Source organism: Dermochelys coriacea, chromosome 9 (assembly GCF_009764565.3).
Source record: "Dermochelys coriacea isolate rDerCor1 chromosome 9, rDerCor1.pri.v4, whole genome shotgun sequence".
In the NCBI taxonomy this organism is placed as follows: domain Eukaryota; kingdom Metazoa; phylum Chordata; order Testudines; family Dermochelyidae; genus Dermochelys; species Dermochelys coriacea.
Genome location: NC_050076.1, coordinates 99,373,328 through 99,396,717, shown reverse-complemented (window position 1 = coordinate 99,396,717; position 23,390 = coordinate 99,373,328). Strand labels below are relative to the sequence as shown.

Genomic DNA, 23,390 nt, shown 5'->3' with positions numbered 1-23,390 from the left:
AACAGGATGAAAACCCACTTTGCAAAGACAAGGTGTTTTTCTCTAAAATGTACTGACATTTGATCAGAATTGTTTCAGCTGTTTTCAGTGTTCAGAGGGTGGGCAAACTGGCAGGACTGGCATGTAGTCAATTTTAGATGTTTTCCTCCATGATTTGTTTTGAAAAGACAGAGTACATAAATTACAAGTCTCCATTCCTCAACCTATCCAAGCCATGAACAACAGTATCAAGGAAATTATTTGGTTACTGTAGATTTTAAAGTTTTACCTCCTTGTATTACTAGTTCTGTATGTATGTAAATATCCAGGGACAAATGTAAAACTGACTCTGACAGTTTGGCAGCAAAAACTATAATTTATGTTACATCAAACTGACATCCTACTTTACACCTGCTCCAAAATGGAATGCTACTGTGGGTAGCTCACCATATGTTGTCAAAATATGGCTAAACTAGCTGAGTTTTCCATTCAGAGCCCGATTATACTATTTTAGGCATATCATCACAGCCTGATAGATCATATTATTATAACCTGATTTTTTTCCCTAAAATGAAAGCCTAACACTTGATATGCAATGCAGAGAGGTCATGCATTCTACCTTTACACACTATTATGGAAAATCAGAGTTACCTTCCACGACTGCATCCATGAAATCACCGTGCATGTGGGCTTCACAATATACACTGGTCTGGGCGTGCAAATGCATTGAGGGCTGGCACAAAGTCCTCTGCATGAGGAAATGGAGTGGGTGGGAAAGCATGTGCTCAGAGCAGCCACTAAGGGGAACCTCTGTTATCCACATGACAGCCAGGCAGCATTCGGGCAAGCTTCCCTGCACTGTCCCATTAACATGACTCAGCCCTGAACTGGAGGGACCCTAGGGTGAGGAGGTGTTTCATCCCAGTGCTCCACTTAGTTCTGGGCCTCTCTGGAGAGACCACACGCCTGGGAGCCAATCTGTGCCATCTGTGACGGTGGTTTCTGAGACAAGGTCTTCTGTTTCCTGGTATCTGGCCCAAGCTACCAAATGGTTTGACATTTTAGAACTATAGCTTTTTAGTTCTCACCTTTTTCCAAAGGTTTTCTCCCTCTGAGCGATTAATGATGTCACAGGCACCAAGCTATGCTAACTTTTAACAGAAAAAGCACGTGTTCAAACTGATGTTTATCATGAAACTTACCATGATCCCAGTTTCACTGGCCCCTTTGGCAAAGTAACAACAGTGATTATTACACATTCAGATGTTCTATATGTAAGTAGTTTGTAAGACAGATAATATCCTTCAGACAGAAAGGTACTATATCAATGTAAAACTATTGTTATCAGCCCCTAAACACTATAAGAATTGGTGCTCTGGAAATACCTGAGACATATGCAGCAGACAGACAAGAGATTGTAATCGTCTTGAACAATTTCCCAAATGTATTAGGCAGAAACCTCCTTTCCTAAAACATCTAGTTTGCTGGCAAATAGACCTCCTGTAATTTATGTTTTCATAATAAATAATAATAATAATATCTAATGCAACAATCCAGAGTATAGCATATAGGCATTAGCTCTATAATTACATCACTTGTTATTAAGTTTGCTGGTACTACAGAACTTTTTCCAATTACATTATGTTTGCTAACATTTCTGCTACCATATCAGACTTTCTTCCTTTCCAATTCTGAGATGTAGGACATATGCTGAGGTCATATGGGAACTATTTTGCTTGATGTATGTTGTGTACATCCAAAGGCACTAAAGAATTAATGGATATAAGAGATGATTTCAACTGGCTGAAAATAGGATCTTTGTGTCTTAAATATTTAGCTGTTGCTGCAGGTCATCCCTTAGCTGAAATAAGTCTTCATCTGTGAGGTCATAATAATTTCAAAAGTCAACCAGTCAATACCAGAGAGAGTGCTGAGTTCAGGTGGGGAAAAGCACCAGAGCAGATGAAAACTGAAACCAAAAGATCCTGTTTTCATGCAAATTTGCCTTGCGTACCTTCCAACTGACCTGCATTTTGTACTGGCATCCCATTGGCCCACAAGGATCTTCTGAATTGGCCCCCAAAGGGCTTCTCATTTAATGGGCCCACTAAGGGCCTTTTATGAAGATGCACTGAGGATGAATTGCTGTTCATGGGCTTCTCAGGCAGCTGACTAACCAGCAGAAGCAGTGGATCAGCTGGAGACCTGGAGGTAAGAACTTGCATTTTTCTGTCTAAGAGGAGCAGCATTCAGAAAAGGGAGAGCTCTTTTAAAGGGGCATTGTCAAGTAAACTCGGGCCCCAAAATTAGGTTTTGTATAAATGTGGTTTTATAAAACTTCAGCTCAGCAAAAATGTTTCTCATTGGAATTAAAATGCTATAGAAAGTTTCTTCTTTGTATGTCAGCGTTCCCCTGCAGCATTGCACTAGTGCAAGAGGACTCGACAGCACAATTAACTAGGCAAGAGTGGGCATATTGTCCCTTCCCACCCTGAGAGAAATGCAAAAAGTAAACAAAGGGCCAGAAGGGTGACAATTAAATTGTATTTTTAAATTCTGTTTGTGTGAATAACCTAACGTGCAATTTGCAACATAATAAAGAAACATGAGAGGCTTTAAAGTATGCCATTTGTAACCTTACAGAATCCATTGGGCATAGAGGTCTGCCTGTGCAGATCCAGTTGCAAGATTGGGGCCATAACTACCTTCCTGCCTCCAACCTCTTTTCAGATCTGTGAAATGCAGATCTCTCACCAAACCTACCTATTAAGGCGTCCTGTTCCTCCCTCCCCCACAGTCCCCAGAAAAGACTGTAATTCTTTCCTACAGACCGTACGGACTGCAGGGAGTTCTACCTAATAAAGTAAGACTGTTTCCACACTCATGGTATTTAGTGGTTTGCTTTTGAACCTTCTCACTTTATATCTTTTGACAGAAAATAAGAACGAGGAAAATTTTAGAGAACAGCTAAATATTGAGGGGACAACCCAGATTTGCTTTGCCTGAATGACCTGCTCCTGCACTGACCAGAGAAGACAGTACTGTAAGTGGCACAGTGCACATAGCATGCATCTGATTCCTGATCAGGGACACACACTTCACAGACCTAAACAAGGGAAAGCAAAGGTCATGGACACATTGAACTGAGTGTCTGGCAATTCTGTGTGTTTAGACATTCAACAAATGTCCAATGCGGATGGTCTACCTTTTTGTTCAAACTTTAAAATGTACCATTTAAAATTCGATGTTTGCATTTGTTGGGGCTAGAGTCTCATTTATATTAAGGCCGATTTATGCTGATGGACTTGAAGGTCCATTTATACAGCCAGAACCACGTAAAGGGCCATAGTGTAAAGAAGATTCTAACCTCCAAAATGCATATCTCAGGTAGCATATTTCAGTCCTAAATCACTAGAAATGCAACTGTTAATCCCACTGTACCACATGCTCCAGGTGGGCAGTCTTGTCTGCCAAACCTTTGAAAATAATTAGAAATCATGAGTTACCAAAAATAGCAGACCATACTTAGAGGTAGTATTTTTTAAAAAAAGATAAGAGTTTTCATACCTTCAGTAGCTTTGTTTACAGCTGCTAAGGTATTCAGCACCTTGGAGAAATTTCCTCCGGCATACAGATCGCGTGCATCAAAGAGCTGTAAAAAAAGAACTACGTCAGTTTAACACAAAACATCTTATAATCCCAGTTTTACTGGCCCACTCTGGTAAGCAACGACAGTGATTATTAAATGGTCAAAACCCCCTAAGCATCTTTGCAGCATTTCAAATATAGGAAGAGGTTTTGGAGTTGATTTGTTCAACTTCCTTTTAGCTTAGTGAGGTTAAACTGGCAACAGATATTGAAAAAAGGTGCATGTACCCATTCAGAGCAGGATGCTATGGACATGAAAGGAAGAACAGTGTGACATTTGCAAATGCGGATCAGATCTTGCTCCCCTTGAAATCATTCAGAATTTTGTCACTTGGTTGGAGGGAAGGAATGATTTCACTGCCATTTTAGTAATCTAAGCTAATGGGCCTGAGAGTGTAAATACTTTAATAGCGAAGGTGCCAAACACAGGATGTTCTGCACTTACAACATGACATGCGGTATATATTTACAGTTATCCCAGGCAGCAGGCACTCACTATCCAGTGTATAAGACATTCCATTCAAAAAGATTCATTGCTCCAATTAGCAGGTGGCAAAAATATATATCAATGGGAAGGGTTTTATTTTCATGTCAGTGATCTGTTGGGGTCAGTGGATCTTCTGGACCTGGCCTATTAAACCATCATCACCATGGAGATAAAATTCTGCATTGTAAGTGGCATTCACTGTTTCACCAATCCAGAATAATAGATGAGATGCTTTTTGGGTTTTCAAAGCACTCTAGCCACAGTCTCACTCTTTGATATGGAAGAAATTCACCTTACTGCGGAGGGTCTGTGCAAATCCTTCCAAACCTTGAGTGGGGTTGAAGAGGTACAAGAAGCTTTGTGGACACCACCTGCTCATTCAGAGGTATACTTTGTACTGGGGCTAGAGCTATAGTTCTGCAAAGCCAATGAGTATGGAAGGCCTTAACCACTGTCCAGCCAGACACTATCCATTGACAGATTATCCCAGTGCACTAAAAAGTACTTAGTGAAAAACAAGCACAAGATCATTCATTACCTTAAAAAACTCACAGAAAGAAGGGTTACTCTTTGATGTGGCCCTTTTTCATTTCCTACATATAGTTCCTCAGACACATTTCCCAAAGTCCTAATAAAGTCAGAAGTAAAAAGTGCCTTTGCCCTCCCCTGAATCCAAGCTTCTATACTCTCTCTCTCTAAGCGTATGTGCCACACACATCGCAGGGCATCTGAGCAGTAGACACTACACAGTAGGTGAGGAAGACAACATGCGGTTCTTGGTTTTAAAAATCTATATAACCACTTGGATCTAGGAGAATATCATCTGCAAGAAGAGGTATTAAAACCACCTCTGATAAAACTCTAAGAAGCAGAAGCCTCCCCATTTAGAGTTGTATGAAAGCGTGTGTTAAACTTAGTAGCTCCCTTTACAAACAACACTACTCCAAACTACCCAGACTTATCCCTTTGATACTTCTATAACTCTGTAAGATTGAAGGAAGTTTCCACATATATTGGGGATACTCTAAGCAGATCTTCTAATGTGTGTGCTGAATCTGTTCTTGGGTTTGTTTCTGTAAGACTCCCACAGGAGTGGGCCACACACTACCCACTGGTGTCTGAAGTAGTTTTTCTGCAGTAGGTGCTACTTGAGCAAGGGTTTCAGCTTTAAATAGCAACATTAGTTCCTCCCTCAAAAGAGAGGCTAAAAGAGCTCCTGAGTATAGCGATCCCATTGGCAGTGACTAGTGTACGTGATGTTAGCACAGCTTCGTTCTACACTGGGATTGCAATGTTTGCTTATGTTTTCTCTGCTGTGTCATGTCCTTTTCTTCCACTTCAGCAGTCAAGGAAAACAAGCCCAGACTTGCAACGGTGGCATCAGTATATTTTTTAAAGGAGTGAATGAGAAAAATACTTCAAGAAAGCAGTGATCTCTCCAGACCCAGAATGAATGGGTGCGCTCATCTTCATTAGACTTTTACACCTCAAGTTAACTGGCATTCAATTAACTTGCGATACAGAAGTCTAATGTAGACATATCCTCTGTGTGTGCAAAAGGTGATGGAAGATGATGGAAGGAAAGCAAACAACTTTTAGGTTTATCTACATGGGGGAAATTGATCGGAATGGCTTTCTGAAATAACAGTGTCCAATAGGGAGTTATTCTGAAATAACTACTGCACTTTAAATTCACTCCAGACTTTATTCCAGAATAATGTAGACAAGCCCTTAATTATAAGATATAAACTCTACTCCTTCTGTTTCTCTTGTCCCTAATTTTGTTCTCTTAATTAAAGATGAGCTGCAAATCCAAAAGGAGAAGTGTGTGTGGCTCTTTCCACCGATACTTTATGATAGTAAAGGACAAGAGGACAGCTCCTCAGCTGGTGTAAATCAGCATAGCTTCACTGAAGTCAACGGACCTATGCCAATTTACCCAAACTGAGTCATGGTGTTTTTCCTACATTAGAAATAACAGATCCTGGCTTCCTCCAATGGAAACATGTGCCGCACTGGTGACATTATATTAGGATAAAATCAGCTGCAGCTTTCCCAGTCCTCAACTGTAAGGGGGAGAGAAGAAGTGGATAGAGGTGGGAGCTTGGAGGGAGATTAGAAGAGCAGCCTTTCCTGTGGATCCAAGTGTTCAAGGAGCAATCAAAGAAGTCATGGCTGCTGCAGAGAAGCTAAATGAATTCTTTGCATCATTCTTCACTGCAGAGGATGTGCGGGAGATTCCCACATGAGCCATTCTTCTTAGGTGACAAATCTGAGGAACTGTCTCAGATTGAGGTGTCAATGGAAGAGGTTTTGGAACAAACAAATAAATTAAACAGTAATAAGTCACCAAGACCAGATGGTATTCACCCAAGAGTTCTGAAGGAACTCAAATATGAAACTGTGGAACTACTAACTGTGGTATGAAACCTATCACTTAAATCAGCCTCTGTATCAGATGACTGGCAGAGAGCTAATGAAATGCTGATTTTTTAAAAAAAGGCTCCAGGGGCTATCCCGACAATTGCAGGCCAATAAGCCTAACTACAGTACAGTACCAGGTAAATTGGTTGAAACTATAGTAGAGAACAGAATTATGAGACATATAGATGAATGATATGTTGGGGAAGAGACGACACAGCTTTTGTAAAGGGAACTCATGCCTCACCAATTTTTAAGGAGATTAACAAACACATGGACAAGGATGATTCAGTGGATATAATGTACTTGAATTTTGAGAAAGCCTCACCAGAGGCTCTTAAGCAAAGTAGATAGTCATGGGATAAGAAAGAAGGTCCTTTAATGGATCAGTAACTAGTTAAGAGACAGAAAACAAAGGTGGGAATAAATGGCCAGTTTTCAGAATGGAGAGAGGTAAATAGCAGAGTCCCCCAAGGATCTATACTGGGACCTGTGCTGTTCAACATATTAATAAATGATCTGGGAAAAGGGGTAAACAGTGAGGTGATAAAATTTGCAGATGATAAAAAATTACTCAAAATAGTTTAATCCAAAGCAGATGTGAAGAGTTACAAAGGGATCTCACAAAACTATATGACTGGGCAACAAAATGGTAGATGAAATTCAGATGATAAATACAAAGCAATGCACATTGGCAAACCTAATTCCAACTATGCAATCAAAATGATGTGGTCTAAATTAGCTGTTACCATTCAAGAAAGAGATCTTGGAGTCATTGTTGATAGTTCTCTGAAAACATCCACACAATGTGCAGCAGCTGTCAAAAATCCTAACTGAATGTTAGGCACCATTAGGAAAGGAATAGGTAATAAGACAGTAAATTTCATAATGCCACTATATAAAACCATTGTAAGCCCACACCTTGAATACTGTGTACAGGTCTGGTCGCTCCACCTAAAAAAGATATATTAGAATTGGAAAGGATATGCAGAAAACGGGAACAAAAATAATTAAGGGATGGAACAGCTTTCATATGGAGGAGAGATTAAAAAGACTAGGACTGTTCACCTGAGAGAAGAGATGGTGAAGGGGGGTTATGATAGAGTCTACAAAATCATGACTGGTGTGGAGACAGTGAACAAGGAAGTGTTATTTACCTCTTCACATAACCCAAGAGCCAGGGGTCACCCACTGAAATTTATAGGCACCAGGTTTAAAACAAACAGAAGGAAGTACTTCGTCACACAACACACAGCCAACCTGTGGAACATGTTACCAAGGGATGTTGTGAAGGCCAATATATAAACGCGTTCAAAAAAGAATAAGATAAATTAATGGAGGATAGGCTTATCAATGGCAATTAGCCAAGATGGTCAGGGACACAATCCCATGCTCTGGGTGTCCCTAAACATCTGACTGCCAGAAGCTGGGACTGGATGACAGGGGATGGATCCCTTGATAAATTGCCTTGTTCTGTTCATTCCCTCTGAAGCATCTGGCACTGGGCACTGTCAGAAGACAGGATACTGAGCTAGATGGACCATTGTCTGACCCAGCATAGCCATTTTTAATTTCTTAAGGTCTGCAGAAGGGAGAGAATTCCACTCATTTTATATGAGAGCTGTAGGTGCTCAGCACCTCTCAAAATCGGGCCCTAACATATTTAGCAAGTCACTAACTGGGAATAAAACCCAGGGATGTGTGAGAAAGTTTTGGAATATCTGGTTTTATTATAAACCCAGTATGTGAATGAGGTTCACCAAGGGTTAAGAACCTTTTAACAATGAATTAGGGCTTCGGATGAAAGGCAGATTTGCATGGTTCTAACATGAAACCAACCAAACTCAGACCATTAGCACTAACCCAAAACTCAAAATGAAACGGACAGCAAGGATATAGACCCATGTGACCAAAACAGAAAAAAGGTTTGTGAGCTAAGCCAGCTGTAGTCCCACCTGCTGCTGTAACTATTAGGCAGTCAGTCCTTTTTGGCAATTAGGAGCCCAATCCTCCTTTCACTGAAGTCTATGAGAGTTTTGTCATGGATTTCAATGAAAGCAGGAACAGGTCCAAACTATTATATTTGTGAAAATATTATATCTGTATATTATACCAAATTATATCTGTGAAAACCAGCAAAACAGAGATATGCCAGAACAGTGGGGAATGTTTTAATCAGCACTATCCAGTCCTTGCTCTAATGAAGAGAATTTCCTCAGGGAAGATTCTGCACAGCACAAAATAGGTGGTTCCACAGTCTTAGCAGCACTACCTTGGTCACACCTCCACCTTTCCTAACACCCTAGGTACTGGCCAGTCTTTCTTGTATGCTGTACCGTTTTTATGCATGGCACCTTCTCCACATAAAGAGCAAATCAGTTTTCAGATTCGCCCACCATAAATGTCGAATGCACTTATGCAGTCCAGAGACATATGGGACCCTGGTATCTCGGGCCCCACCCCCTCCTATTTCACCCATTACAGACAGTGGAGGGTATGGGGGGGGGGGGGAGAGCTGAGCTCAGGGCCCCAGTACAATTGCTTCTGCTCCCCACCAGCCTCGGTTGCATCCCCTCTCCAAACATAAATAGCACCGAACATTCAGACAGCGGCTTCAGCCACTGCGGAGCACGGCCGGCCCTAAGCACACCGGGGGAAGCCGGACACAAAGAATCAGAACGGGCCCACGCTCCACAAGTTGTGACTTACTTGACCTGCTGCCACGGACGGTCAGAGAAGGGTTTGCGATGGCAGGCGGTGCGCAGGGCACTTGGGGGCGGAGGCTGCCGGTGAGGGTGTGTTCGACACCAGCTGCGGGACAGCGGACGAGGGGGCAGCCGGGCGCGGGGGCAAGAGGCGCTGGGCAGGGGGCCCCGGGCACGCAGCACGGGGGGCCGTGCAGACAGCGCAGGGCACCCAGGGCAGGGAGCGGCGCGGAGGGCACCGGGTACTCACGGCAGGAGCGGGCACTCAGTCTCCGTGCGGCGCAGGGCGGCATGGTGGCCACCCCCGGGGCATGACAGCGGCCCCCCGGCTCTGTCCGCGGCGGAGGCGGCGCAGCTGGGTGCGGAAGGCGGCTGCTGGCTCTGACCCGGAGCCGGATCGCGGCCCTAGGAAGGGGAAGTGACAGGGAGCGCCTCCCCCCAGCGCGCACGCTGCGCCCGACCGGGTCCCGGGAGCGCTCGGCCCGGGGAGCCCCAGCCCCCAGGAGGAGCAGCGGCGGCCCCCGGGGCCCCTTCCCTGGCGCTCTAGCGGCGGCTCCCAGCGCGCAAGCTGCTCCCCCGCACTGCAGCCCCAGCCGGGCTGGCGCAGAGTCAACGTCCGGAGATGCCTCTAGTGCCTGGTGCATCTCTCGCCAAAGCGAGTGTGTCCACTTCGCAGCCTCGCCAAACGCTCGGTGCCTTGGGTAGCCGCTTCTCAGACCAGCCCAGCGCTGAAGGCAGCTCTGGGAACAGGTTAAATACGAGAGAAACTCCGTTTCCCTCTCTGCCAAAGCAAAAGGAGCTCGCTCGCCTTGCCCTGGCTCGGGGACAGGGGAAGCGCTCTGGCTGCTGCAAGACGATCTCACCCATCCGGTTTCCATCTATTTTAATCACTACGTCTAAAATATTGTCATCCCTCCGCCAAAGAGTAGCATCTGTCAGGGGCCTTGCAGTTTGTTTCTCTGGGGATGGAGAAGTCTGGGGCATGGATAAAAGTATTTTCTTAGTGTAAAATTGTTTTATTTACATTATCTGCATCAGTGCTGGTACAAAAGTGGTCACAAACTCAACCAGGTAATCCTTTCTGTCGGGAATCTCCACCCAAACGCCAATGCAGGGTTCCCAGGCAGCAGCTCTGCCCCAAGCATTGACTCCAGTCGGGGAAGAAAACCAGCTCTCCCACCGCTTGCCACAGCTCCCTCAAATAGAAACCCACCAAACTAACACTGCAGCTTTTCTCCATAGCCAGCCAGCAGAGCTCCTGCGGTAGGAAAAAGAACTTGTAAGACTATATACAACAGCACATGCTGGTGGCTCCCACTATCACAATACCTTAAGAAGAAAAATTAGTAGTAGTAATGACCAAGACAACTGTCAGAACTATCAAGAGAAGGTGATAGAAACCAATATGGATCTAATGACCAGGTGGGATAAAGGCAGAAAAAAATCCAATAAAAGCCCAATATCAACAGAATAAAGGCAAAGAGACAACAGACTGTTAAAATGAAAGCGTCAGCTTTTCTAAACTTCTTAAAAATAGAGACAAATTGCTATTCAAGACCCTGGGAAAGAGTCACAATTTAATCAAGGAAGTGACATTTTAAAAAATAAAATGTCATTGCCCCAAACAGCAAACTCAAAGCCTCCTGGCTCTGTGTCCATATGTTCAATTACAACCCTGCTTCCATGAAGTATGAAATTCCCAGTACACTTCAGCAAAGTATTTGGCTGCATTTTGGAAAGGAAATGGCTCAAGGAAGTATTGGACTGAGAGCTAATATAAAAACCAAAATTTTGGCCCCAATCCTGCTGCACACTTCTGTACATGTTTTACTTTAAGCCGATTTGTAGTTCCACTGAAGTCAATGAGACTAACTCATATGCTTAAAGTTAAGCACATGCAAAAAAGTGTTTACAGGATCAGGGCCTTAGAGCTTGCAGCCCAGATTTCCAACTGCTCAGAACTGCAACACCAAAATTCCATGCTCTACTATCCATATATTGACTTGACTATATGATTTAATCCAAACATCTGATTAATGTTGCAGGTACCTGGCTTGGTTCAGAAATCCAGCCATTTGCAGGAACTACTTTGTCACACCAATAACCGTTTTACCTTGCTAAATAATGTTCTCCTTCTTGTTAAAATAAACAAACATCCAGTCAAATTCAGCCCTCTCATATGTGTGCATGCTAGGAGTTGCACATGTACATAAGCATGTAAAGGTAAAATGTAATAATCTATTGGAGAGGAAGGATGGCCCAGTGGCTAGGGTGCGAATTTGGGATTCAGGAGACCCATATTCAATTCCTTGCTCCATGACAGATGTCCTGCATGACCTTGGGCAAGTCACTCAGTCTCTCTGGGTCTCAGTTCCCTGTCCATATGAGGATAATAGCACCGTCCTCTCACACAGGGCTGGTGTGAGGAGAAATACATTAAAGCTTGTGAGGAACTCAAAGAATATGGTAACGGTAGGTACCAAAAATAGATATTGCTGTTTATTCTCCACCTGAATAAACTTATCCTTGATTTGCTTGTGGTGTCACTATTGCTGTGGAAACTGATGTGAAGTCACCAACAAAATGTTATGAGATGAGGTAGAAAGAAAGTGCAGAAGTTGATGACCTCAAAAGAAACAGGATTTCAGGAGATGAGTTTGCTTAAGAGAATGGGGATGGGAAAAGGGATAAGAGCCGCTTTTTATCACTCGGTCCAGCTTGGACTTTTAAGTGTGTCCTTAAACATGTGAGTATACGGTATCTGGTGAGTCTGTACAGGAGCTTTCTCCTTGCTTTGTATCCCAGGGCATCCTAAAAAATGCAAGAGAAATTGTCCTTTCTACTGCACCTCAAATTGCACCCAATTTAATCACAAATCTTTTGGCCCAACTGTAGGTGGTTCTTACACAGCCCTGCCTCACATCTGAATCATGGTGGGTGGGTAAAGAGTTTACACGTTTGAACTCAGAAAGTCAATAGTGACTGTACATCATGACCACTCGATGACTTTCCAGTGATCTGTGGGGGACAGTTGGTGATCCGAGTCCGGTTCATGGAGGTCAGGTTCAGGTGTTACTCCACAAGAGACCACCAGTGTAATTCACACCCAGCAGTCCCAACAGAGAAAATAAGGAATGTGCCGATACGTTCTCACTCCCTAGAAATGGTCCTTTCAGAACAATCCTGGGGTATGTTGAGGTGGGGAGTTTATTGTGGATTATGTAATACCAGATGGCATACAATACTCCTTTTTTTTCCTTTTTTCTTTCCTTCCTTCCACTCTTTTTCCTTCTCTCCATCTCTTCTATCCTAGGCTTGCTGTTTCCCTCATGCCTGAGGGAGTCTGAGCTTTCCCTGAGGAGAGCAACCCCTCCCTACATCTCACCAAGTGCACCATCCAGATGTTACCTCTCAAGCACTGCTGCCTTGCCCGAACAATCTCCTCTTTTGTGCTCCTTTATCTCCATTCTCCAAGTGCCACCCCGATACTTCACAGGCCATGGTATCCATGACCTTCATCAGTGCTGAAGCTCAGGTGAACATCTTCATAGTTCAGACTTGCTCTTGCACTTGTAAACAGCTGCTGCAGAGGGGTCCCAAAGCTAGTTGTTTCTTTTCCAAGTGAAAGTAATGCTTGTGAAAGGTGCTGGTCAGACAGCCCTGAGCATGGAATCCTCTCTAGCTTTATGCATAGCAGAAATGAAACAGGTACCGAGAAGTGCAGACCTCTCTGCCACTGTCTCTCAATCCAAATCTGGAAGGAGCTGCTCTATTAATGACTTCACTTTTTCTGGTCATTCCATCTCCCTCCCCATCTCTCCCCACTGAATACAGCTGGCTGAAATTCTTCCAATTTAGACATATTGAAATTGGGAAAAAATGGGGGAAAAGATGGGGTTTTTTTGCTAAATTCCCATTTTTTGACTAACTATAGAGCTAGTTTACATTTTTCAAATTTTCAAGTAAGTGCCAATTCTCCTATTGGCCTCAGAGATGATACTTTCCATAAGTAAAATTCACTGGCGGTACCTGAGTGAGTAAGGCTTTACAGTATCTGACCCTTTGTGCGAAAGTTAAGGAAAAGCAAAATTCCTGTTTTTAGAGATTTTTTACAGTATGACTGTTTCTGGGATTTCTGATAATTATGTGAAAACCAAGAAATTATTGTTTGTTTAAATAATGGCTTTTTATTAGTGTCATGTCCTTCAGTTAATATACAGAATAGCCACCAGTCCAGTGGTTAGGGCACTTATCGGGGATGTAGGCAACCCTGGTTCAAGCTCCTACTCTGCCTGATTTGGAGTAATTCTTCCACATCTCAGGTGAGTGCCCTTGGATATTCTGATATGGGTCTCTCTTTCTCCCTCATTATGACCAAAAATTCCATCCTGGACCTGAGAAGCCTTCCAGAAGAAAGTTTCATCTAAACTGACACTTTTCCGCAAATCATCATTTTCTGACAAAAAAAGTTTTGTCAAAAAATTCCCAATCAGCTCTACTTATTTCCCTTGAAAGCAGTATTTTTTCCTCAGACTCATCATTAGGGGAAGTTAATGCCAAATTTTCAAATAAACTTCCATAGTAAGATGTCCTTTGTGTGAAATAAGAGGCTTTTTTTTTTTTAAAAAATCAACTCCAGGGATGCCACATGACCAATATAAATATATATAACAAAATTAACTGAACTTCTATTTTGAAGAATCAGCACAGTCATTTAGGCCGTGATCGCACAGCCTTTTGTGGGTGGGCAAACCCTTCCACTCATACTGGGGCTAGGTTTGGGCACAGGAATCAGCTTGCACTCTTTGGGACCATATAAAAGGCACATTCTGCAACTTCTACTCATTTAAACAGATGATATTTACATAAGTAATTCCTTTGATTTCATTGACTTTTTTTGTGTGAGTAAAGGCAACATCTATACAAGTATGTTTTGCAGAATCAGGCCCAATATTTGTAAAGTATTTTAGGATCCTGTTGTCATAACCGGGGTCTATCAGGCCTACCCCAATTGTAAGTTTTGCTGTTGGAAAGTAGGTGAAAGTTTATAAAAGGTTCCAACCCTTTCTTCCCAACTAAGAAGACTAACACATGCTCTATGTGAAAAAGGGATTTAGATAGGTTCTGATTAAGTTTGTTCTGTTAACCAGTCAATTTGAATTCCAAAATGTCTTCTTCTGATTCTTTTTTTCTCCTGTGTATCCTGATCAATAAATTTCTAGACTTTTGGCATGAATTTTCTAGTATGTTTGCCACGGGACTAAGTAGGCCAAGTTCTCTGTACTCAAAACTGGAAGTTTTATTTAACCATTAGTGTTGTACAGAGACAGGGTCACGTTAATACCTTTGACTCTTTGGAACCATTTATTCTATCACAATTAACACAGCAACCCTTTGTGAGGAAAGACCTTGGATAAATGTAAAGTAGTTTTAATATTACTACAATATAAAGCAACTTAAAGCAGGGTTGAGGATTGAATGAATTTTTCTTTAGTACCAAAAAATCTTCAGCAGGATCAAACTGCTCAGCTCTCTCTAGAAAGAATGTTATTTTTAGTACATGTTCCTATTTCAACATTTAGCTTCATCTCAAAGGCTTGAAAGGTAGTCTATTCAACTCTGAATCCGTCCCAAATATTAAGGAATTCAGACTCCCATGTATTTTACTAAAACAAGAGATTATCAATAATGATCAATTTAATCTCCTGCTATGTGGTCTCATTTAGGAACATTCACAAGGGAAACAGATAAGCAGAATAATAATTCTATAAAGCGTAATGGAGATAAGTGGAATAACTTACCTCCACTTTAAGTGCGGCACAGCCTCTTAAGAACTCCTGAATGTTGCTGATGCAATCTGCTTCATTTTTGGGCTCCAGACAATACTAAAGAAACAAAACCCAGACATGATTTTTGTATTACCCTCAGGAAAGTCTCTGCTCATCAGGCTTACATGGATATTTGACATGTGCATCTTATTCTGAATTAGGGAAGCTTTTTAGGGGGAGGCTCATGCTGGTAGGCAAGCTGTTGAACCAGGAAGAGCCACTGGAGGAAATGATGCATAAATCTAAATGGTCGGCATATTGTTTTGAATGTCAGCATATGACACTTCCCTAAGTGATAGTGAGAAGCTTGACCTTTATCAGCACACTGCCCAAAACCACCACTACATACATAAATGGAGACATATATCCAGCTAGTTCAACTTATTTTTTTAAAGGTTCCTGTTTTATAGGATGGGGAGGAATCTGTTTTTTCTATCATTTTACTGACAGCCTGTCCTCTGTGTTGCCATTTCCTATCTCTCATCAAGCTCCTTCCGCTTTTCTGTTTGCAGTTACTTATTGATGATTTGAACTGTCTGCCTACGTACCAAGTAAAACTATAACATGATGTACTGATTTGGTTTAGCAGCTTCAAAACATTGCAAATGTATTGGCCAGACCAAATACAAACTGGCACTGATGAAAGGCACTTTTATTCTTATTTGAGTCCCTTCTCTATTGTTTCCTGGTTAGCAAGATATTAGTGCTTTCTTTATGGAATTTTCTTTAAAATTCAAGCATTATATTTACAAGCCATAGAAAGATTATCTAAGACTTGGAGATTTGACCTCTGGTTGAGTAAATATTTCTACTTCAAATACAAGAGCATGCATAAAAGTCATGCCAGGACTTACGCCATGCATGCATAATTCAGCCAATTCCAATTGTAAATACAAGCAATATGCTTTTTTTTTTTTGTTTCTTGTTGCTGACAAAATTTCTCTAAATTACAAAATTTTAAAAAGCTACAATCCAAATTTATATTTTACTTAGATCCAACTAACAATATAGTAACTTTGACACAAGATAAAATACTGAAGTCTCTCCGAAACACAGATGGCATCTTTCCTTTCTTCCCTCCTCCAAAAAGTCATTAGAAACAGTGCCTGCTGGTAAAATATCATGCTCTGATTTCTCAGAGTATTAGAGACATGCAGCACAGTGTGGCAAGATGCTCCTGCCATAGTGACTACCAAAATACACTTAAGAAGTTACCTTTTCCACAGATCCTGGAAGCAGCCGATTAACCAATTTGCAAAGTACTACTCCATCTTTCAGAGAAGCTTTCAAGAACTGCTCTGGATCACCTATAATCTTTTTGGGGGAATTTAAAACTCCTAATGAAATAAGCCATGTCACAATTCGCTCTTCTGAATTCATCGTTAAGAATTCTGCCTTCACTGCAGTTTAGTGCAGCTACAAACCCTAACCCACATCCGTGATTGCATCTTCCTGCTTCTAGTGACTGCAAAGCGAAAACTTGAAACAACTTTTAACTCTGCATTGAAAGCCTCTGAACTTGTGATTTTTTAAAAAAACAGAAGCTATGCTCATTCTAAATGAAGAAACAAGTTTGTGGCTGTATAAATGGTTTCAGGTCCTTTATTATTGTGCTTAAATATGGTGAAAGTAAGTAGAATTTTTGGGTTGAACTGTTGCTTGTAAATAAAAATGATTATCCTCTCTCTGTTTAGATATTTATATCACATCCATCGGTATCTTATATGATTAATTTATCCTAATATGGGGAGCAACCCTGCAAGATCTTAAGCATGTGAGTAACTACCCTTCTGTATAGTCCCACTGAAGTCAATAGCAATACATGAGAGTAAAGTTATGCATATGTTTAAGTGTTTGCAAACGTGTGCAGAATAGGGACTGCGGTCAACAATTAAGAGCTTGAAAATTTAATTGGAAAAAAAACACATTTTCAAATAACTTTATTTTTTGTGAGACAATTTTTACAAATTTTACATAAGAAGTGTTTATAGAACACAGTGAATGCTTCTATTTTCAAAATCTGCAATACGAGCTTTTCAGGCAGTTTAGCCACATGGTGAGATTTCTTCTGCCCTCCCCTCCACACACACACACACACACACACACACACACACACACACACACACACACCCCTTGTTAAAAATATCACTGTTGAACTTATTCTGAGCACAAAAAAATGATAAATGAACATTTTAGATAAAAATATTGATAAGAATACGAAGTTTCACAAAACAACATAGAAGAAAGCACTTTCCACTGGAAACAAAAGTTTAAACAATTTTCAACAAGTTCTACTCAGGACACACCATACTAAAACACGTATGAACTATTTCACTGTACTTTGTAAAACTAAAAGTTGCAGTGTGCATAAAGAACTCACATAGAATATCAGGGTTGGTAGAGACCTCAGGAGGTCATCTAGTCCAACCCCTGCTCAAAGCAGGACCAATCCCCAGATGGCCCCCTCAAGGATTGAACTCACAACCCCGGGTTTAGCAGGCCAATGCTCAAACCACCAAGCTCCCTCTCCTCCCCAGGACAGATCTGGGAGACAGTAAAGTCAGGGCCGTTCTTAGGCATACGCAGCATACATGGCTGCATAGGGAACCCAAAAATTTGGGGCATCACCGGAACAGCAAGTTGGCTCCTGCACACCCAGTGCACACTGCAGTCTTCTTAGGCAGGGGCCATATTCACAGAGCCGAATGTGCCAGCATGGTGCATTCTGCATGAGGGAGAGGTTATGGGGGTCTCTGCGGGGAACTGTTGTTCTCTGCCACCATGAGGCAGGCTGGATGGCTCAGTATACTTTTCTGCCTTGTCCCTCCCTCCCACCTGACTGCTGCAGCATCTGCTGCATACAAAGCTCAGTGTGTCAACAATGGTGGTGGGGAGGGGGGTTCTTCTGGGGGTCCACAGGCATTTAATAATACTGTGTAGGGCCCCATAAATCCTAAGGATGGCCCTCAGTAAAGCCCATTCTATTAGTGTAAGAGCTTGTAGTAATTTAGAACACGGCAACTGTCCTTTCTTCTGTGCTCTTCATAGTTCTCTTCAAAGCTTGCACCAGGAGAGCCAGAACCCACATCCTATTTAGTAACAAGTTCACGCTTCCCCATGGCAGAGGGAATCTGGCTCATCAAGTAAAAGTGTCAGTTAGAAATGGTCATCTGCATACGTGTAGCTATCTCCTTCAAAACAGTAACTGACAGTTCAGCTGGGGAGAAACACTCAGTAGGAATAAGCTCTATTTGAAAATAAAGTTTTAATTACCAATGGGCAGTTTAAGGCCTACTACTACAGGTGCCATTTTTCAGGGAAAGTGTGACCTTATTTGAACCACACAATTGCATGACCATTTCTGCATGTGGAACTTGTACCTCCTTTCTTGTTTAGCTCTGACAACGCGAGAGTCTATTCTCAGATTTCAGAGTAGCAGCCGTGTTAGTCTGTATCTTTTCTTGATCACTCTTGTTACAGTCTGTATGGTAACACCCATTGTTTCCTGTTCTGTGTATATAAAATCTCCCCACTATATTTTCCACCCAATGCATCCGATGAAGTGATCTGTAGCTCATGAAAGCTTATGCTCTAATAAATTTGTTAAGTCTCTAAGGTGCCACAAGTCCTCCTTTTCTTTTTATTCTCAGATTGGAATGCTAATAGTTAAATGGATCCACAGTAGCACTGAAATGATGGCACAACAGGCTAAGCGTGGATCATGTACAATCAGCTCTCCTACTGGAGTCTTGCTTTTCCATTCTGTCATTACTTTCCCCCAGGTTGTTTGGGTACTGTTCAAAACTAGGCAGCACTATTCTCTAGTGGAAAAAGAAATTAATCTCTTGAAATGGCCAGCAGTACTGTGCATGACTGATCTCATGTTCTTCAGCAGAGGACCGAGGCTGCCCCCACCAAGCTTTTGCAGCACTTGCAGAAAAATGGGCTATGAAAAGCTGCCTCTTTGTTTCTCACTATTCACTAGGAAAGAAATTACAACCCTTGCACTTCTTAGTGGGTGGAGTATCTCTTGGAATGAAAAGAGCAAATAAATGTCTTGCCCTGAAAGCCTAAATTGGAGAGGGTAGGAGGGACTGGACACCAGATTCTGCATAGGAAGCCAAGCATCTGACAAGGAGTGTTCTTTTTGCCATAGGGAAGAGTTTGCATGGAGGAAAGTGGACCACTTGTGTCTGAAAAATAGGAATCCAGCCACCAGCACCTTCTCCTACCATTACTGAAAGAGAACTTTGTGGCAGACATCACCTCTGCCGCATCTTGGTCTTCTGATAACATTGAGTGACCAAGGCAAAAATAGCCAGTGATTACTCCTGGGCCGTGCTAACATCCAAAATGCACTTTCCCACCGATAAAGAAAAGGAGTACTTGTGGCACCTTAGAGATTAACAAATTTATTAGAGCATAAGCTTTCGTGCGCTACAGCTCACTTCATCCGATGCATCCGATGAAGTGAGCTGTAGCTCACGAAAGCTTATGCTCAAATAAATTTGTTAGTCTCTAAGGTGCCAAAAGTCCTCCTTTTCTTTTTGTGAATACAGACTAACAGCTGCTACTCTGAAACCTTTCCCACGTATGAAAGCAACCTTGTTCCTACATTCCCTGTAGGCGTTATGGTAGGAGAGTGGACAAATTCAGTAACTATACACTTCTACTATACACTGGAACATCTAACGTGAGTTCAGACTCCATCTTTTCAAAAGTGTGATTCTCCACTAGAATAAAACCCCATTCTATTGCCTCTTGTGATCTTCTCAATTTTAAATGTTATTCCATTTCCTGTTATTTTATTTTTCAAAGATCTGATAACAGCCCCAGAACCAGTAAGCAGCAGCCAAGACTTTCACAGGTGACTAGTGGTTTTGGGTGTCTAATGTACAAACAATGTCCAACTTTCTTGAAGGGCCTCAGCACTTCTAAAAATCAAACCCTCATAATGTGTTACAAATTGAGCAATCTCCCCCCCATCCACCATCAATCACTTCTGAAAATTATAGCCTATATTCCTGCACAGCTTGCTGGCTTACATGCGAGTTAAAGGGACAATACTTTCCTGAATCCAACTTTATTTTGAAACAAAACTGTTAGCTAAATGCAATTTTTCCAATTTGCGGGCAATTTTGCACAAGCATCCCATACCACTCTACCACATTAATCCTGGGACTTTCAATGGGACTACAACCAGTTGGGCACCTCACACAGCTTGCAAGTCTGAATTCTTCAGCACACAAGCAGAAGTTCTGCAGCAACTTCAGATCAGAGGGTTTTTATTTACTGAATTGGGTATGAAATGTATTTTAAAAATATGTACTGAATCTCAATTTATTCTAAGCTATTCCTACTGTTTTTCCAATGACAACACCTAGCTGCATGAAAGGACTTGTCTTCATGTACAATGCTACAGTGGCACAGGGCACACCTGCACTGCTGTGCCTACGGGAGAGCTCCCATGAGTGTAGTTAATCATCCACCTCAAGGGGCAGCAACTATATTGACAGGAGAAGCTCTCTCTTTGACATAGCGCTGTCTCCACAGGAGGTTAGGCTGGTGGCACGACATTGCTCAAACTACATAGTTACAGATATAGGCCTGTAGTATAGACCTGCCAAAAAAGTTATCAGAGCCTTCTGTTTTGGCAGACAGAGGCTTTTGACACCTAAAGGTGTGGCAGTTTTGGATGAGCACATTAAACTAGATGTCTTTTCTAAAGACATGAGCAATGAATAGTTAAGTGCTGATTTTTATAATCACGAAGTTTGAATTCACACTGAACATGGAGTTGAGCATTTCACAACACTCAGCTGTTTCAGGTTGCCTGCAGACTATGGCAGGCATCAATGCAATAGTTTACAACTGGTTTGCATTTTCAAGGTTAATTTTTCCAGCACTGACAGCTAGACAATTTTAGAAAGGCACACCAGCTAAGAGTTTGAGGGTAACTTTAGTCAGTGACTCCCCTATGAATTACTTTAAAGATGGCTTGAATTTACTTTCTAAACAACCCTATTTAGCCAGTAAGCTGTAAGGCAACAGCACTGCAGAAAGCAGGAAGGCATGAAGAATTTTAACCCTAATTGTTTAAACGCATTACTAGGGGAAAAAGATGGAAAAATGTTTGAGAGCATACTTAAAAAGATGGCAGCTGTTGGAGGTGTGCAATAGTAAAAGCAGGTGCAGTAGTAGCAGCAATATTGGAGCAGATGAACAAGCTCACAATCTAAACTGCAAAAACAGTAAAATTTAATCACATGCCTATTGCCATATAAACATGTACTGCAAGCTTCAAATGTGTAGCCTATTACAAGGCCTCTTTCTCACAGACTTGTGATCCTGCGTTTTATATTTTATTTTCATCTCTTATGGACAACTGTACAATAAGACAATTGTTTAACAGTACAATTATTTGCATCAGTTTTTAACCTTTGGTGTTAAGACATTTTTTCTTCCTCCAAATACCTGTATTTGAAACTTAAGGTAACCTGACAATGCTCATTTGTCTACTAAAACACCAACTGACAAAAATACAAGCTCCCCTGGTTTAGATAATTATCAATGCCTTTCAAAAAAAGATGTCCAGTCTATCTTAAACATGTTGTTCAAAGGGAAATATACCTAGCTCTAATTGTTTCTCCAGAGTTAATATTCCCAAACTAGATTTTACATATGAGGAAATGCATCCCCAGGGATCTAGACATTTAATACTTAAAAAAAAAAAGTTTATTTTTTATTGGAAGGGGGAAGCACAGCAGTGCCATGGGTTTTTTGTGGACCCCATGAGTTTATTTTTTTTAATGCCTAATTTGCATCCACAATTACCATGACTGACTGAATAAGCAGCCATTCCTTTATGGTTATTGGGATGCAACTGCATTTTTTTAAAAATAAATCAGACCCTGAATTAATAAAAGTTTTAAAGCTAACCTGTGCAAAGAAAAATAAACTGGTGCCCTTTCCTTCATGACATATATAAAGGCAGCCCAAAAGACTTAAGGCAAAGATTCAAAAATTTGTGATGAGTGCTCATCCCTCTCTAGCAAAGGAAGCCCCACCAGCATGCCTCAAGTTGCTCACCTAAACTAATGATATGGATTGTTTGGTAGCAGAATCTTGAGTACTGAAAAACATAGCCACTGAACATAATCAAGAATCCATTGGGCTGACTTTGGTGATCAGCTGACAAGGTGAATTGAAAGGGGTGTGGTACAGCTATTCATTAATTAAGACTGTTTAACAAAACTGACCATAATATAAAGAGAACATATGGGAATCGGGAAACAGCTTTACATAATTAAAGAAAACGTACAAGAATAGAGGCAGATATAGAACTAAGCTGAGGTATTATTCGGTAGTTAATGTGTTCTAAATCAGACATTTCAAGAGTTCTGTTAACCTTACACTTGCTTAACAATTATGAAATGCGAAGACTAACATCAGAATGTAGAAGAGAATTACTCGTAATGTACACAGTACAAAGGTTCCTTGTATTATATGTAACTAGCCACTTCCCATCAGAGATCTAAACTATGTCAAGCAAAAAACTGGATTTTGCTTAATACTCCAGGAGTTGTGCACCTTTAATGTACATATCAATATAGAAGTCTACAACCCAAGGACCTAAAACTCTACAGCAGCACTCTTACTACAAATTGTGTAGACTCAAAGCTAAGTCCACCATCCAGAACTTCCAGACACACTAATCACTAAACTCCCGGCCTAGCTGAAAGCAGAGTGAAAATTTTTTGCATCCACAATACCTAAATCAACTGCAGAAGTGGGGGGAAGCTAGATTTTGAGGAGGTAGATACTGGGCAACAGGGAACACACACACTGGAGTTTGGGCGCAGAGGATAAACACTAGGTGGATATTTTGCTTAACAATCCTGCCAGTCACCTTTAAGTTTTAGAGTTAGTCTCCTCCATCCCAATTGAATGAACAAGATAGAGCTTCAGTTGTTTCTATAGAATCTAGTTAAAATGCAGTGCTGAACTCAAAAATTTGTATAGTACTTCACACGCAGAAAGTTAGTATCTTCTTTTCAAGCCATCCTTTGTCTGGACAGTTAGGTCAGGGACAGGCAAACATTTTCAATGACCGTATTTGTAAACTGAAACCTACCTGCTTTACTTACTCCACTTTGCATCTATCACACGTTCAGTCAATGTAAAGTTTAACCACCATGACTATGCATCTTCACCAATGAGAAAGATGAGGGATGGCATATAGGATTATTGATGCTTGAAAACTGGATTTCACTTCTACCTTATATTGGCAAAATAAGCAATAAACGTGTAATACAGAGTACA

General features: G+C 41.5%; 1 protein-coding gene across 6 annotated transcripts in view; it reads right to left on the bottom strand.

Annotated features, from left to right (window-relative positions):
* ARHGEF6 (Rac/Cdc42 guanine nucleotide exchange factor 6) overlaps positions 1-17,166 on the bottom strand; it is a 62,629-nt gene extending 45,463 nt beyond the window's left edge. For 4 of the 6 annotated variants that reach the window (XR_006274268.1, XM_038415165.2, XM_038415164.2 and 1 more), the window contains exons 1-3: positions 16,284-17,163; positions 15,042-15,125; positions 3,547-3,631 (exon numbers count right to left, since the gene is read on the bottom strand). Coding sequence is in view for 4 of the 6 variants with exons in the window: in XM_038415165.2 (XP_038271093.1) it covers positions 3,547-3,631; positions 15,042-15,125; positions 16,284-16,448 (334 nt within the window). In the remaining 2 variants the exon portion in view is untranslated. Of the gene's footprint in view, positions 1-3,546; positions 3,632-9,490; positions 9,646-15,041; positions 15,126-16,283 lie in introns of those variants that run through there. The other 2 variants (XM_038415163.2, XM_038415167.2) reach the window with 2 other exon arrangements.
* Positions 17,167-23,390: the final 6,224 nt, after the last annotated feature.